This window comes from Thermobia domestica, chromosome 16 (genome assembly GCF_964235325.1).
Source record: "Thermobia domestica chromosome 16, izTheDome1.hap1.1, whole genome shotgun sequence".
NCBI lineage: Eukaryota > Metazoa > Arthropoda > Insecta > Zygentoma > Lepismatidae > Thermobia > Thermobia domestica.
Genome location: NC_137469.1, coordinates 23,230,605 through 23,248,897, shown reverse-complemented (window position 1 = coordinate 23,248,897; position 18,293 = coordinate 23,230,605). Strand labels below are relative to the sequence as shown.

General features: G+C 37.9%; 1 protein-coding gene across 9 annotated transcripts in view; it reads right to left on the bottom strand.

Moving 5' to 3' along the window:
* The window catches only part of dnc (phosphodiesterase dunce), an 872,058-nt gene that overhangs the window by 78,497 nt on the left and 775,268 nt on the right, over nucleotides 1–18,293 (bottom strand). For 8 of the 9 annotated variants that reach the window (XM_081742182.1, XM_081742183.1, XM_081742184.1 and 5 more), the window contains one exon: nucleotides 19–112. In XM_081742182.1, the coding sequence (XP_081598308.1) occupies nucleotides 19–112 (94 nt within the window). Of the gene's footprint in view, nucleotides 1–18; nucleotides 113–9,388; nucleotides 9,895–18,293 lie in introns of those variants that run through there. The other variant, XM_081742191.1, reaches the window with a different exon arrangement.

Sequence of the window (18,293 nt, the reverse complement as noted above, 5' to 3'; positions counted from 1 at the left end):
ACTTAAATAATTACTTACCAAGAAACGTTGAACAAATGTACTCAGATATTTGATTTCCTGACTTGCTGGACTCCGAAAAGTGACTGAGTTCTTTGTTCAGCATGCGCTTGAACTGGAATGAAGTAAAAAATAGAAGGAATTCATTAAAATTTATGGATTTTATCGAACAAGAAACATCAAATATAAAAGCAAACAAGCATAAGATGTAAACGTTTAATAAACTATTACAATAAAACCCATTATATAACGTTGTGAGTAGTGTCAAGCGGGTATTCATGAAACTACGGTCATACTTAATCAATTAATGATTACTAAAGTGAAGTTTAATGTCCCTTCTCGAGACGAGACAACGTCCCTCCTCGGTATCAAGGCTTCAAGAGATGGGATCTCAGTTCAAAACGGGATACGAACCAGTCAATGTTTCTTGCGAGACGAGACAACTTTATAAGATTTTCTCGTCTCACCTTGTAAATAAATGTAAAAAATTTATGATTTTTTTTCTTAATTTCATTTTGAAATTATCAAAATACAACTACCTCTATAAAAATTGTTTCGAAAGTACCTTAGGATTCTGAAATATTGATATTTGTATAGGGCACATACTAGTTCCTAAGTGCAGTCTTGACCCGACTAGGATAGGTCCCATAGTTTTGGAAGTAATGGACCTTTAAAGTTCTTTTTTTTTCATGTTTTCGGCAGCCTATAACTCCGAAAGAAAGCATTTGTGCACCCAGGTTGGTCTTTACATTTTGCCTTATCTTGGTGTCAGGAATCACCTCTCAAACGTTGTCGGTGTTGTTTTGGTTGGAATACCTTGTATAACAACATTTAAAACATATTTATTATTGGAGGATATTGTGTAGTGACTTTTATATCTTCAAACGTTGATAAATGCTCTTCATTTTGTTCGTCTCTCATCTCGTCTCGAATTTAAAAATTTACTTCTCGTCTCGAGGGCATGAGAGCAAAACAAACTTTAGGAATAAAAAAAAAAAAAGCAAAAAAGAAATCAAAACACTAATTTTTGCACAGGGGGCCCGCTAAGGGTGGACGGTTCCTGGAAACGTAAGCCGCGGTTTCGGTTTGTTACTTAAAGCGGTTTGGAACGGTTCACCGAAAACGGGCCGAACCGTCTCTAAACCGAACCGAACCGTTCAGACTCAACCGAAACCGAACCGAACTGTAATACAAATTGTTAAATTTTTGGTAGTTTTAGTACTCATAAAATAGTATAACTGTAATATTTCCATTGTGTGACTCTTCACACTAGAACATAATTTAGTACTAGTAAATTAAAGTAGTTCCCAATTCCCAAGTAATTGTCGTATCTATCCTAAATCTGTATATGTTGTAAAGTTAACTTCCAACTGATATTAAGAGTTTTATTTCAATTTCCAAAGCATTATTAAAAGTACCCACACACACACACAGTATAAACCCTCAATTGTTCAGTAATATCGAAATAATTTTACATCTGAATAAAGTTATACCGAAAACATAACATTACACTCTTATTGTAATCTCAGGTTGGACGGTTCCTAATAACGCAAACTGCATTTCCATCGATTTCGAATATTGAACAGAAACTAAACAAAATAGTCCACAAACAGGGTCCAAGAGTTCTTAAACCGAATTGAACCACACTACAAACCGAACCGAACTGTTCCCAAACCGAACCGAACCGTTCCCAATCCGAACCGAAACGGTTTGAAGTCCAAACCGACTGATTCGGTTTAAGCTACAAACCGAACCGAAACCGGTTAACCGGTTTTTGGAACATCCCTAGGGCCCACGGTGCCTCGGTGGTAGAGTGTTCACCACTGGTGCGTGTGGTCCCTGGTTCGATTCCATTTCGTGCCAAATAAGACTTTTGTCATGGATAAACACCATGTTCATGTGTTCTCCTGCTCCCTTCTACTTTCTTTCATTCCACAATTTCATTAATTCTCATCATCACCGTCTGCTTTAGCCTCCCAGACATAAGCGTGAGATACCTCTGGTGTTTCGGGTCCCGGGTTCAAACCCTGCTTCTGCCAGGTGAACTTTGTGGTGGACAAACACCGTGTGCGTGGGTTTTCTCGGGGTTCTCCCGTTTCCTCCCACTTCCTTCATTCCACCATTTCATTTATCTCTCATCATCACCGCCTCCTTTAGCCTAATCGGCATAAACGTGGGACGTAAAACTTAAAAATTTCATTTCATTTTCATAAGCGTGAGATGTAAAACTGAAATATCTAATTGACAGGTGATGTGGTCTTTTGAAAAAAATAAAATGAAAGATTTCTAGTTTAACGTCCCACGATTATGTCCTTTAGGCTAAGGGAGACGATGATTAAAGTAAGTGAATGATGATGGAAGAATTGGTGGAATGAGAAAGTGGAAGGAAATGAAAATATCCAGAAAAAACCCACAGACACGATGTTGTCCACCACAAACTTACTTAGCCGGGGATCGAACGAGGAATCCCACGCGCCAGAGGTAAGCGCTCTACCACTGAGCCACCGTGCCCCCGGCGTGGTCTCTTGTAGGCGAGATTGTGTGGTGAGTAACGATCCATACTATGTGGGCTGATTATTCATGATGGTCTGCGTACTCACCAACTACATTGCAGCCGTGGTCCGGAAGACCATAACCCACAAACGTTCAAACTAGGGATGGTCACATTTTTCGAAAAATACTTTTTCGGAAAATGGCTTTTCCGAAAACGAAAAACGAAAAATTTTTCGGAAACCAAAAACGAAAAACAACAAATTTTCGGAAAACGATAAACGAAAACTTTTTCGAAAAACAAAAAAGAAAATTTTTTCGAAAAAACGAAAAACAAAACTTTTTTCGAAAAAGCGAAAAACGAAAAAACGAAAAATGAAAATTCCGAAGATCGAAAAACAGATTTTTCGAAAAAGGCCATCCCTAGTTCAAACAACAATGCAAAAAGAATAAAGAAATTGACCAGAGCCTACAATTACGGGTATTATCTCGGGATTCACACGGTGGAACTGAGGAGAAATCTTCAGTCAGGATATCCGGCTACTAGAGTCGAACCCAGATACTCTACGCTCAATCGGTTTTCATATTATAACGAGAAAATACCCCTTCATGCGGATAAATTAATTCTACGAACTTGACCTTCCCGTGATACGTATTATTAAAGGTTTAAAATTTTTAGTTCGCATTTCTCGCTACTCTCAGAAGTATCACGCAAAATATTGAAACATCGATGGAGGAAGTTTAAATGGGATACATGCATATCAATTCGTGACAGGAAGGTAATGTATTCGGTCTGCCAACACAGAGGTCGAAGTGCAACTTTTTTTTAATATTTCTTAATATTTACATACACACACACATATTATATATATATAACTCGAAGTCTAAAAAAGGACTATAATTTAACTATTTAATCCTGTGGTTTACGAAAACGCGAATGATCATCGTCGCAGAAACAAAATGTCGCTACGGATGCAAACGAGACAAGATTTGTAGCTGTCTCGTCTCCAAAATGTGCTGTAAAAGTTTCTCGACTCGAAAAATGTATATTTCTCTATTGGAAGAGCCGTGTCTCGACTCGAATTTTGTCAGGAAAATCCTGTCTCGACTCGTCTCGTGCGCATCCCTAAATGTCGCCGCTGAATCCTAGTCTAATTTTGTAAATTTGTGTCGTGATTTTTTTTCTTTTTGTCAATTTCATGCAGAATTATCAGAATCTTTCCTTGTCACGAGAGGTCCACGAAGGGTATGATCTAAAAGCATTTAAACCATATTTATTATTGGAGTATATTGTATAATGACGCCCCTATCTTTAAACGTACAAAAATGTTCTTCCTTGTGTACGTACAATCATGTTATCAATTTATAGTCTTTATCCTACAAAACGTGTAACATTAAAATAGTGTTTTGAGATCGAAGACTTGGACGAACTAGTGTTACACATGAGAGTCGTGAAATTTAACCTTTCGACTCGAATTTGCAAATGTCTTGCTTGGACCTCAGTATTAATTTTGAGACGAGACATCTCTCGTCTCGCAGGCAATAAGTACTGAATAGTGCCCTGTGCACAGTGGTGATTTCATATTTTCCTCAGAGCGGGTACTTTTAACGCACGAGGGAAAACGTAAAGAAAAGATGGGCAGGGGATGAGGATGAAAGAGAGGAATAGTAAGCAAGTGTTGGTGGGGTACAGTCAGCGACAAAAGTCCTTTTCGGTTGATGACGTTAGTTTCGTAACTAACTTCAGAACGGAAGAACCATTCGAGTACAGTTTTTAATAAATGAAAAAAGAACGTAGTTTTCTGTGCGTTCCAGGCGTACTGTACCACCGTTGTACGTTACAGCCATATCACCGTTATTTCCAAAATATATGTGGCCAAACAGAAAGAACTTCTATCACTGACTGTACAAGTAGTTGCGGATGCACGAATAGTGAATCTAAAAATCTGTCTACTACGCATCTTGTTTGTCAATCATACGATGTCTTTATCAAAGAAAGATTTATTGCCTGCTTCGTGCTATCCGTTTAGTTTACTGCAAATGGAGCTGAGAACTTTTACGTCACAGAGCACTCAGTTGGAAAATAGGATTTAGAATTTTGATTGGGGACCAATAACTAATTACGTCTATTCATATTCCTCCAGAGGACATGGTGATTGATTGATTCCCCTGGTAAAGAGGTAAAGTGTTCACCTCTGGTTCGTGGGATCCCTCCCTGGTTCGATCCGAGCTCGGGGCCGCGGTAGCTCAGTGGTAGAGCATTGGTGCTTGGGGTCCCGGGTTCGATCCCAGTCCCCGCCAAGTGAACTTTGTGGTGGGCAAACACCGTGTTCGTGGATTTTCACGGGGTTCTCCCGTTTCCTCCCACTTTATTCATTCCACCATTGCATTCATTTCTCATTATTACCGTCTCCTTTAGCCTAGCCGGCATAACTGTGGGACGTAAAACTCAAAGATTTCACATTCATATTCCTCCAATGTATAAAACACAGTGTCACGAACACAATCTAGTCAGAAATTTAGGATTACATTTTTTTTTTTTTTTTTTTTTCATTCTGGATGTTTGCTTTGCCAGTTGTTGAAGAGAAAAACAAGTGGAACGCGATCTGAAAGCTACAACAGATGTGGATGTGCGAGAACACCACTTACAGAAGAATTACGTTCAATTGTGAAACCAGTTCAAACCGATTCTGACGTTTTTAAATGCAGACAGAACAATTGGCTATACGCATGTCAATGCACGGGATATATAACCATAATGAAATTCTGTATGGTTTTATGGCCAAATAAATAATTTACCATTTAACATGTCAAATAGCCTAAGAGGAAATGAAGTATTAAGAAGAAACGTTATGTAACAACTTTTAATGGTTGGAATGCAACTAAAAAGCATACACTTTTTTTTTTTTTTTAAATTTTCGGTGAACTTGTATGAGTGATTGAAAATGTTAAGAAACCGCCACAGTGATGGGCGCCCGAAGAAAATTTCCTCGGGAGGCCATCTTCCTGGCTGCTATATCACGTTTGATATTTCTTAATTGTATTAAGAAAATCTTAAGAAATTTAAGTTGTTTTCGTGAGCCATGTGGGGCTCCGGCCCCTCCGTGCCCCCTTCGGGCGCCCATGGTTGTAGTTGATTCAGCAATTCAACATGCTAATTAAATAAATTGGTACGATTTCTGAGTTTGGAGTACATGTTCCTGGGTTCGATAGCTTGACTGAATGATTTCACAAGTACGTCCTTTGACAGCAGAGAGATTCAGTGGCGTACACAACGGGGCTTACACTCATTTTGAACAAGATATGGGGAAATAAACGTACAACATATCTATATAATTATAATATATATAGATAGTTACAGTACATGATGATCACGCTTCTGCTGAAAAGACATGTGACTGCTTGAACCCTGTCGTTGATGAAATTCTGTGTACGCCACTGGTAAGGCTATATAGGCCGATGCCTATAATTTAAAGTGAGATTTGATCCTCTGAAATGCTTTCGATGCTCTCCCACCGAGAAAGGAACTTCAGCTCTCATCGAACCAATAAATTTGCTAACTTTCTCTATTATACGAGAGCATTCATATTTGTTACAATTTTTAAAATTTTCTCCCGCCTTTCGGTTTAATTTAATCAACAAGCTAATATCTCCCGTATTTTTTTTTAAATACGCAGCATAATAATAACTTTAAAATTACACAAGATATGCATCCTTTGCGTATGTCATCAATGAAAAATATTTGCCAGTAACTCCTTGCCAATGAAAAATATTTGTCAGCAACTCCTTGTCAATGAAAAATATTTGCCAGCAACTCCTTGTCAATGAAAAATATTTGCCAGCAACTCCTTATCAATGAAAAATATTTGCCAGCAACTCCTTATCAATGAAAAATATTTGCCAGCAACTCCTTTTCAATGAAAAATATTTGCCAGCAACTCCTTATCAATGAAAAATTTTTCCAGCAACTCCTTATCAATGAAAAATATTTGCCAGCAACTCCTTGTAATTTAGTCAAAATCTTACAGTACCCATCCATATTTTTTACAACTTGCTAATGACATTATTATAACGTACACCGAATGGAAAATTGTGTTATTGCATTTGCCAGAGCTATTATACTAGTATCATAGTTAGACAGTCGATACATGTGCAGGAAAGAAAGCAGTCTGCAAATTATAATAGGTTGAGACGGCATCCGTATAAAAATATCAATTCTATGTATAAAATCGCCAACCCAATAGCCATATTGGAATATCGACTTTCATTAAATCAGCACAGTTAAGGAGTATTAGGTCTGGTCATCAGAAAGAGGGGGTGACTCTTCGAAGTCGAAGATGGTGTTGGACATTGCGGCATCACGACAATTAGGGAATCTACTTGAAAGAAGAAACTAGCAAACTGTGGTCTAGAAAACCAGCATTATCGGCAAGGGAAGCCGAGGTGCTGACTACACATCGCAAAGGTATGGCCCTTGAGGGCTCTGCTACCAAGAGTTTTCTTTTTATGTATAAAATCTATTACTTAAGAAAGAAAGTCTAAAGTGTATGGAATTTATTTAATCATACGCCTAAAATAACAAAATAAATAAACATAACGTATGTGATTCTCCATTTTTTAAACACTGTACATACTTTGACCTCTCATATGTTCTTTCCCAAATATTTCAATTCCCCGGACTCTAAATAGTGCCTCCTGTGATAATCAACTCTCTTCGCTTGTGTGCGCTCCCACAAACCTCTCTACACTTCCCAGTGAATTAGAAATCTACTAGTTCAACAGGGGCGCCATTTGGAGAGGGTAAGGGGGCAATTACCCCCTGAGATTGAGAAATCCATGATATTTTATCGATGATATACTAACATACTAATTTTTAAAAAGTAAAATTCTTATGTCGGCAAGGACCTTGTCTTGCCCCACTCCCCACCCTGACGAAATCTTGACGTTACTGTTGTGCAAACATACCCATTGAATAGGAGTGATACCTTTTCTATCCACAACGAGGCTATATAGCAAAGAACCTCCAGATTACACTGAGATCTGAAGAACTGCAATGGGTACTATGGTCTCCGCTGGATCTGCCATGAATAAATGGGGTTCTGGTTACAATAAACGATTTCCTTGTTTCCTAAATAGGGTTTGGCTGATATATCCTTATTACACTTGTTCAATACAGCAAATTAAGACTGTTCCTAACAGAATACCATTATTATATAACCAAGTCAACACCCTAAAATGATTGATCTCCCTCTGTGTTACTCTCATCTGATGAAGTGGATACACAGCACAGTTAGGACTTTAATCACTATATTATTATATATCAGTGTTTCAGCCAGTCGTTCTTTCAGGAAAAATGTTCCGGGGGGGGGGGGGCACTCTTAATATTCTCAGGGGTACTGCTGGTAATATTCTATTTAGTATATTATAGACGTATTATTTTGGTGTCCTCCGGGGGACACTCTCAGAGCTCCGGGGAGGGCAGTGCCCCCCAAAAAAACATGTCTAAAAGAAACGTTGGTCTGACTTTGATCTGATTTAAAAAAAAAACAAACGAATAGAATAATCATTTTTAGTTTCCTTATCAATATTTTACTGTTAATTTCCTACAACCTATACAAGCGGTTAAAGCTGAAGGCATACAGAAATAATAATATGCATGTATGTATGCAGGCGCGGATCCAAGGGGAGGCTATGGGGGCTATAGCTCCCCTTGACGCTCAGGTATACATTGGATAAAATGGGCTTCAATCTTGGTTTACACTGGATAAAGCGGCAAACTATGGTTTAGACCCTCCCTTCATCATATCCTGGATCCGCCACTGTTTGTATGTATGTATGGTGAATTATTAATACTAACATATTCTGAAAAGAAAAATTTTGGTTTGATTTAGTATGTAGGAATTCTGGCACCACTGAAGAAGTTCGTCCCACTGACAACAATTTTCTAGTTACATCACTGATGCTCTACCATCCAGGATCGAACTTGAGTCCTCGTACACCAAAGCCATGGAAAAGTAGCTAATATAATAATGTTTTATGACATTAGGATATGAGCTTCGAGAAAAATATTTGCTGCTATAATAGGCCTATGCATGATTACGTATTTTTAATCTACACAATTGTAATTAATACTGAGGGCAAAAATACTGTAAGCTTGATGTTAAAAGTGAATCTGAGATGGAAGTAGTTGGCTCAAGTTTGATGATCAGTGCAGTGGCGGATCCAGAAAGTAAAAACTGAGGGGCCAGTCATACCCTAAATAATAAATTATTTTTGTTACTGAAAAAACGGGGGACCTAGGCCCCCCTGGCCCAGCGCTAGATCTGCCCCTGATTCAGTGATGTTTATATATAGAAGTTATGGTACTTGCAGGTTAACAAGGTATTCTTCCAATATTCTCGATACGGGACACCCTGCTTCAATTCTCGGCGAGAGCCTATATACACGTTAAATTGGTGGTTCACGTCTCATATACAAGGGCGCTGATTTCTCTGTAAATTTGGGGGGGGGGGAATTCAGATGCAGAAGGTATATATATTAACATTTTAAGACAAATTGCACTCAAATTATGCCAAATATTGTGTATTCATAAATACAATAGGGGGGCCCACATGAGCTTTGGAGGTCCCGAGCCCCCACGCCCCCCCCCCCAGGATCGGCGCCCTTGCTCATATAGCCTCTAGGGAAGTAAAAATCTCAAATCAATCAAATAGCCATCCTCCAATATTCTCTTCGTCTTGGTTGCTCATTGTTACCAATAGGTTAATTATAAATTAATCCTACGCGATAATAATAATAATAATAATAATAATAATAATAATAATAATAATAATAATAATAATAATAATAATAATAATAATAATAATAATAATAATAATAAAGAAAAATAAAAGAAACAAACCTGATATGCCGCTACACCAACTAACATTGCAACTTCAACTAAAATATTCACCAAAAATAAGTTCTCGAATGTTTCACCGTTTACAAACATATTACGGCCTTATCGGCTGAGAATATATTGTATGTGTACGGTCCTACCCGTAGAAAACTGTACAAAAGTAAAAAAAAAAAGCAGAATAAAACAACCAAAAATAATCACTTAGTTATGATAACATGACTTCTTCAATAAAATAAAAAGTTAATTCTGCGCGTGAACGTCTTGCGGCACTTTAAAAAAATGAGATCGGGACTAGTATCACATATTATTTTGTGTTATGCTTTGTAAAAAAAATACTGTTTCCTTTAAAAGGAGCACTTGCACCATGCACTTCCCAGTTCACAACAGAACTACAACACTGTACTTCGGGATTGCCATTACGACTAATTGAATAGTAACAGAGAAACCGGCTAAAAAAGGATGTGGTTAGAAGAATCCCCGCGTGGTGTCGCTAGTAGCTTCGTGGTACCACGACTCATTCGTCACAGGTGTACTCTCCTATATACAGTATGTGTGTGTGTGTCTTGTGTATGTATGTAAAGGGACAGGAGAGGGGGCGGGAGAATTGTTTATACGTGGTGTGCTTTGGCAATAAGCTTTGCCTACGTTTTTTCCTTTTAGACGGCGTCGTTCAGTGTTGGCAGTATGATAAGATTACAGCTATCGGCTAAACTAAACTTTCAACTGTCTTACTTTCGTTTCTACAAACGTTTAGGTCGAAATATTGATATTTTTTTTTTCTTTTAAGGTATGAATCATGCATTATAATCTATGATAGAAGAAGATTCTTCATGCGTATGTTGCTAAGAAACGTTTTTTTTTTTTTTTTGCACGTGTCTTTGTTGCACGAGTCTGGGTTCGACCTCCAATAGGGACTCCAATATTTCGATGTTGGCCTAGAATCTAGAGACAATTAAGTAGCAATTTGGTTTGATAAGTGACGAATTCCAGTCTAAATACTAAGAAAGAGTGTTGATAAGAGTTGATCACTCACCTAAACTTTTTTTTTGACCGGTTACGTTTTTCGTTGCCTGTAAAATTAGAAGTTACGGGTCTTCACTACAGTGAAATTAAACTATCTCTAATTTTAGAGTTTTTCTGTAATATCATCAAAACAAATAAAAATATTCGAAAAGCAGAAACGTAGTGAACTAGACAATACGATTTTGCATGTGATACCTTCACCACAATTCACCTATCTGTTTTTGGTATGCCGCTATTTACAGAACCCGCAAAAAATACTAAAACTAGCTACAGTTGCAAATCGTGAAAAGATAGATCAGTTGTGATAACGGTATCACATGTAAAATCGTATTGTCTAGTTCACTACGTTTCTGCTTTTCCAATATATTTTTTTTTAATTTGTTTTGAAACAGAAAAACTCTAAAAATTAGTGGTAGTTTAATTTCTCTGTAGCGAAGACCCTTAAGAGTCTTCATCCCGGCGAAATTAAAATACAGCTAATTTTACAGTAATTATGTGATATCTTCAAATAGATAAAAGATAATTGAAATATGGAAGAAGAGCGCCCTAGACAATATTATTTTGCATGAGGTACCGTTATCACAAGTCACCTAGTGACTTTCCGTTTTCAGCTGTTTAGAAACGCGAAAAGAAATGCCGATTTTCAAAATGGCTCCAAATCGAAAGCAGATAAGTGAGACGTGATAACGGTTTCTCATGTAAAATAATATTGTCTAGGGCGCTCTTGTTCCACATTTCGATTATCTTTTATCTATTTGAAGATGATATATAATTACTGTAAAATTAGCGGTATTTTAATTTCGCCGGAATGAAGACTTAACAAGCAGGCTTACACAAAAGAGCCCTATGCGATTTCACATTCGGTTGTTTGTCTAGATTGGAAATGACATTAAAAGAAATCTTTGAGTTTAACGTCCCACCATTACGCCCTTTAGGTTAAGGGAGACGATGATTAAACCAAATGAATGATGATGGAAAAATTGATGGAATAAAAAAATGGGAGGAAACACGAGTACCCCCGAGAAAACCCGCGGAAACGATGTTGTACACTACAAACTTATCTGCCCGGGTATTGAACCAGGGATCCCACTTATCCGAGGTAAGCGTTCTACCCACTAAGCCACCGTGACTCCTCGGTTAGGTTGGAGGTTAAGCTCTTTTCAGCACGAGACTTTATGAAACGTGGACTTACCACTTAATGGAGCATCTGGACTACACGAGCATCTACTGGAAATTAAACCCGGGCCTACCGCACTTAAAGAATGTAAATTAATTATATAGACACAAGAAACCATGAGCTCTTTCCTCTGGACAAGTGGCTAAGAACGTAAATTAATTATATAGACACAAGAAACCATGAGCTCTTTCCTCTGGACAAGTGGCTAATGTGCGCACCTTTGCTAGACGGGGTTTTGGATTCAAATCCCCGTAGCAGTGGATTAACTATTTGAACGCATTACAGTGGAATCCATCTTAAACTGTAGGTCACGTCTCACATAGGCTTGGTGCTGAAAAGAGGAGCTAATCTACAATCAATTAATCAACGAGAAAGCTTGAACTTGAGATTGGAAGTATTAACAATAAAGATGAAGAAATAAGGTTCAAAAAGGGTGTTAGCCGCGGTTTCGTTTAAATGTACCATTCTGGCATTCACCTATTGTCAACTGAGGACAATATATACGTATTATCCAGAATGGCTGGACAAGGAGTCCGAGCCAGACATTAGTTCTTATCATTTTATGGATTCCTCAATTTTATTAGGCCTTACGCAAACTGCAGGAAACATGTTAGTCGAACTCTTTAGTATGGCACTAATCACGCGTCAGAATGACTGCATAAGGCCCATTAGTTTTTACAAGGGCCGATGCAGAAAGGCACAAAAAAAAAAAAAAAAAACTCTTTCGAAACAAATTCATTAAAGATTAAAGTTTAACCCTTAAAACGCAAGATTTTTAAATGCAGGTAAATCTTTAAAAGAGGAATGACTTACACGTGTTTCAGAGGGTTTATATAACTTAAAACTTAGTTCAAATTTAATATCGCTTCTCCGAGTGGACTGAGAGACACGAAACAGAAACTATTGGCCTTTATTTGGTTAATATATAAATATAATTTTAGAAAAAAAAAATGCATTAAGCATTTTTCCATAAACCCGATATTTATAGGATAATTTTAATTTTAGGACTTTTTATGAAACATATATATTCTTTTAAATGTATAAGAAAAGTTTATTTTCTTCTGATAGGCAAGATCAGTATTAACGGGTCATAGCAAGAGAGCAAAACGTGGGGGGACAACTGCTTCCAGTCGCCGCCTGGTCATACAGATAGGGTGAAATCTCATTTTGAATTAAGCAAATCAACCCCGAAATTTTATGCATCCAGCATTACACAATTTTAATGCGGGTTATCGAACTCTACGTATTACGTTGAGTTGGCTTTAACGTCCCTACTGTCATACAGATAGGGTAAAATCTCATTTAAGTTAACCAAACCCCAAAATGTTATGCAACCAGCATCGCATTGTGTTAATGCGGGTTATCTAACTCACTCTGTTAAGGAAAGTGAAATCCCACCTCGACAGGGATGAAAAAGGTTTCTTTCCACTAAAATATGTTCCCGCTTACCTCTAAACGGACATAAACAAAACTCATTCGTATCCTTCAGCTTCTCAAAAATATGATTTGCTAGTGATCCCTTACCCTCACAGGGAAGGAGAATGGATTTTTACTATTTTGTGTCGTGCAGAATGCTTGCAGCAAAATATAACTTCAAAGGTTAAAAAGGGAATGAAAATATTGATTGAATTTGGTCAGTAAGCAGTACTTATAAAACACATTTAGTACAAGTTGTCTTTCACACAATTACATGAAGGTTTTGCTTGGTGTATTTTACCACAGCATTCATGGAGCCAGGATTCGTGTTAGCCCTAAAAACAGAACACATACACACACAGTTCCATGGCGTCACAATCACTGTGCATGTTTAAATGTAATATTTCAATTATTTCATTAAAAGTACTCTATCGCAGTATTAATAGACAATCTGTATTATGTTTTTGTCTTTTATAGTAATGTAGTTTGATATGCTTCTTTTGTAGTAAAAGTAATACACAGCCACACACAAAAATAAATAAATAAAATACAATCTCTGTGCAGTGCCGTAACTAAAGGCTTGGAGCCCTCGCAGACAACGTGGAGTGGGGCTCCATCTCCACGTCCCACTTCACTATTTGGGGGCCCCATGATAGCTTGCGCCCCACAATGCGGGGTCTGCGAGGCCCTCGTTTACGCCCTTGGCTTTGTGCAGTGGTCCCCAGAGTATTGATTCAACGTCTTTTGTTGCACAGAATCCAAATTTCGAAACCCCAGGACGATAACTTTGTCAGTTTTGTTTTATGGGCGAAAAGCGCGTGTCCACCCTATCCAAAATCACTCAAGTTGCTGTAGTCAATCGTCCTGGGGTTTCGAATTTGGATTCTGTGCAACAAAAGACATCGAATCGACACCCTGGGGTCCGATGGACAGAACTCGCATTTTTTTTTATCATTATCTTAGGTATTCTGCAATTATTGGCAGCTCACTTGCCATAACTGAGAAGCTTCCATGCTCCACGATCTTCCTCTAACCTCTTCGTCTATTTTGATATCGTCCATTAATTGTAGGCCAATCTCCTTCCCCCTTTCCCTCTCTTTCCTAGTAATACCCTCTAGCACGTCCCTCATAATACATATTTTTCTTAGCCAATGCCCGAACCTGTTTCTCTTCCTTCTTAATAATATATAACATAGTTCTTTTTTTCCCCTCACCATTTCTATCATCATCTCATTCGTCTTCCGTTCGACCCAGCTAACCTCTTCATTTTTTTCCACTCCCACATTTCGAAAGCTTCCTGTTATTTTTAATCATTTTTGCGTAATGTATATGTTTCTGACCCAAGTACAATACTCCCAGCTCCCGGCAAGTGACCTTTGTGGTGGACAAACACCACGTGCATGGGTTTTCTTGGGGTTCGTCCGTTTCCTCCCACTTTCTTCATTCCACCATTCCATTCATTACTCATCATCACCGTCTCCTTTAGCCTAACCAGCATAACCGTTGGACGTAAAACAAATTTTTCATTTCCGAGTACAATACTCCACACGAAACATTTTATGAGTCGTCTTCTCAACTCTTTATCCAAGGTCCCACAAAATAGTATTTTCTCCCTCCTAAAGACTTCTTTGGCCATTCCTGTTCTTGCTTTTATTTCACTTTAACACTTCATATCAGCATTAAAATACTATCCAGGTAGAATACCCGCTTGTTCCTATAGCTAGCACGCTTGACTTCGGTTCGCGTGGTCTCGGGTACGATTCCCGGTGAGGGTACAGTTGAACGACCAAAATGGTTCGGATTCCACTATAATCAATAGGTACACGTTTCCTTTAGCCTAGCAGGCATAACCGTAGGACGTTAAACTAAAGCAAACCAAAACCAAAACTATTCAGGTATCGAAAACTAGACACTTGTTCTATTTTCTCCCTTCCTATTGACTCCCCTCTATTTGATACTGACCGCTTCGTTCCAATCATTATGACTTTTGTCTTTCTTACGTGTATTTTCATCCCATATTTTTCACAGCCCTTCTTCAGTTTTCAAAAAAATATATGGTTTAAATGTTGATATATCCCACCCGTCATTGGCCTCTCATGACGTGAAAAGATTCCAGTAATTTCTAGATGAAAGCAGGAAAAGTAGGGCAAAAATTTTGTGCATAAACTGACAAAACGAGATAAGAAAACAGTTGGTAAGAATGACTGAAACAAACAATTTACCTATTTATTTGTCTTATTAGTATATATTTCTGTAACGTGCTGGTAACATTGTTTTTTTTAAGAAAGCGCAAAAAAAGCGGTCTGAGTTCTCAAAGTTAACGGAGAATCACGAAATAGTATGAGTCATACACAACAGGAACAGAGACTTGAGAGATAGTTCCAACAATACACAAGACAGTTCTTATCATCCTGAACCGGAAAAAGAAACTTACAAAGGCGAAAGCATCCACACAGGACCGAGCGTAGTAATTTCTGTGTGACGTAAACAAGGGTGGCGCGCAATTTTCTGTGATGAAATTTCATTGAGTAAGTAGACTACGTAAGTCAAAGTAGACAAACTATGCAGTAAAAAAATCTTTTTTTTACACTCTGGGTGTATCATCTACTTACGTACTCATGTATCGTTTGCTCTAAATGAGGAAATCTTTGGTTCAGTTTGATGACAATCCCGTTTCGGTGAAAACAAACACGAATCACTTGTTTTCTTCCAGGAATTAAAGACATTCTGTTCCTTATATGTAGTTATTAACATACTCCTAACATTATATCAAACCTTAAATGCAATAATTATACTTGATTAATTGAACACGGAAAAAATAAATACCTACTTTGTTTCGAATTGAGTTGGTATGTTGAGGTCAGACAGCTGCAGTATGTTCTACTCGAGGTAATAAAAATAAGTTATCCAAATGTTCGTGCTTTTGTTCTTGTGAAGACTTTTATCACAACGACAGACAAAACTCACATTATTTTGTTTTAGGCGAATTTCTTCATGTTTCATGAATAAATTAGCTGAACCTGCGCTCTCTACACAGCGCATATGAACATGAATCTCCTTGTCATTAATCACAACATTTGTAGATGTCCCTTTACCAGGCCCGCAACCAGAGGGGGGCTAGGGGGGAAATAGACACCTAAACTTTTCGTGGCCCCTTCAGACCTTAACACAAAATGCTATTATTAATACAAAAAACACAATTTAGTTATTTGTAAGAGAATTTGTAATGACTTGGCCCCTCTTAACATATTCATGACCCCCCCAAACCTCTGTGGCTGGTTGCGGGCCTGCCCTTTACAGACACAAGTGAAAGACGTCCTGATAAAAATCGGCAAGGGGTATCATAAGGGGAGATTTTTCGATTATTTTTTTTTTCAATATTTCGCACCGTTTGCAAGAGTTGAGACGACTTCCGGTTGGTGTTTCTAATTCATGTATGATTAGTGTTTTCTTTCTTCTTGCACGCAAGCATATTAGGTCTACACACACACCTATTACAATCTGGGTTCTGGCTGCCTTTCCACCAGTTTCTATCTTCTAGATCCGCTACTGGTTTATCTCAAACTTTTAGAGAGAACAGTTGACTGATGTGGATGTATTTCGAAATGGAATAAAAGTTCTTATGTTTAACGTCCCGTAATTGTATCCAGTAGGTTGAAGGAGACAAATGATAACTGAAAATAAATACTAAGAAAGAATTAGTGCGATGAGAATGTGAGAGAAAACGGGAGAACCCCGAGAAAAACCCACTGACACGATGTTGTCTACCACAAACTCACATGTCCAGTGATCGAATCCGGGACATCTCTTATCAGAGGTGAACGTTCTGCCACTAATCCCCCATGTCTCCCCATCGACAGTTTGACATATTATTAGACGCTTGTTCTCACTTGTACAAAGATCAAATTTTATAAGCGCAATGCTCCCTTGCTGATGCATCAATGAAAACTTAGCTTTATATCTTGATCTCTCACAGCAATATTATTGAGCAAACAAATATTTTCTCTCTCTCTCTCTCTCTCTCTCTCTCTCTCTCTCTATATATATATATATATATATATATATATATATATATATATATATATATATATATATATATATATATATATATATATATATAGGGAGAATCGGAAACTAAGGTTACAAGGCCGATATTTCTGGAGTTTCGTCTGTTATAGGGGAATGAGGAGTGTGCGGTAATTTTAATACATGGAGTTGGCAACTGTGCAGAGTTTCAGCCACCCGCCACCTGCGGCGCTAGTTGTAGGTAAACACAAATGGCGACTCGTTTGGGAAACTGGTCTCGTGTAGAAGTCCGCTCAATTATTCTATTTCTGTGGGCGAAACATGTAACCGCGGCTGAAGTTCACCGAGAGCTGGTAGAGGTTTATGCAGAGATTGTAATGTCTCATCAGCATGTCGCAGAATAGTGTCGTTAAGTTTGCAGCTGGTAGAGAAAACAGCCCCGAAGACCACCACGTTGTTGTTAATATCTGTCTAACCGCACGCTGTTGAAAGAGTGTCGCTGGGACATCATCGACTACCCTCTCTACAGCCCAGACCTCGCTCCAAGCGACTTTATTCTGTTTCTGCACTTGAATGAGGACCTAGGAGTCCGTCGCTTCGATTCAGACGAGGAGGTGAAACACTTCGTGACAACATAACTGAAAAATACAAGGACAGAATTTCTACCAGGTAGGAATCTTCAAACTCATCCTACGATGCGATAAGTGCTTCAACCGATATGCAGACTATGCCAGGAAACAACCTAATGTATGTACTATCTGTTGGCTGTGTTAGTACACGTTTAACTCCAGGCTTTGTAATCTTACTTTCTGATTATCCCTCGTATATTAAAACTTTAAAAAATCCAACCCTGAGTTCTCCGTAAACCAAAAAGAAAAAGGAAATAAGTCTGTCTTGCGAAACTAATTCTAAACTATGCAATAACTTCCAGTCGTAAAAATGTTAAGAGAAAATGAAGACGTAACTTCTAAGTGAAACATTTTATTTTGACAGATTACCAACGCATTTGGCCATAGAAAAGAAATATTTTTCATTCATAAAAATCGTTACCATTAAATTTCTTCAGAAGGGTTTCGTAAGGAAAACACACTCTTTTCAACGGTTTTGTGACTCGTCGTCGCAGCTGGATGTTTAGACTGAAAAGTACTGTTTTTTTTTTTATCAGACAGCAATCTTTAAACACAAGGAAATATCTTTCTTCAAAACAATAACTATTTCATAGTTTTGATTTCTTTCTTTCTGTTTTTATTGCGTTGTTTCTGTGAA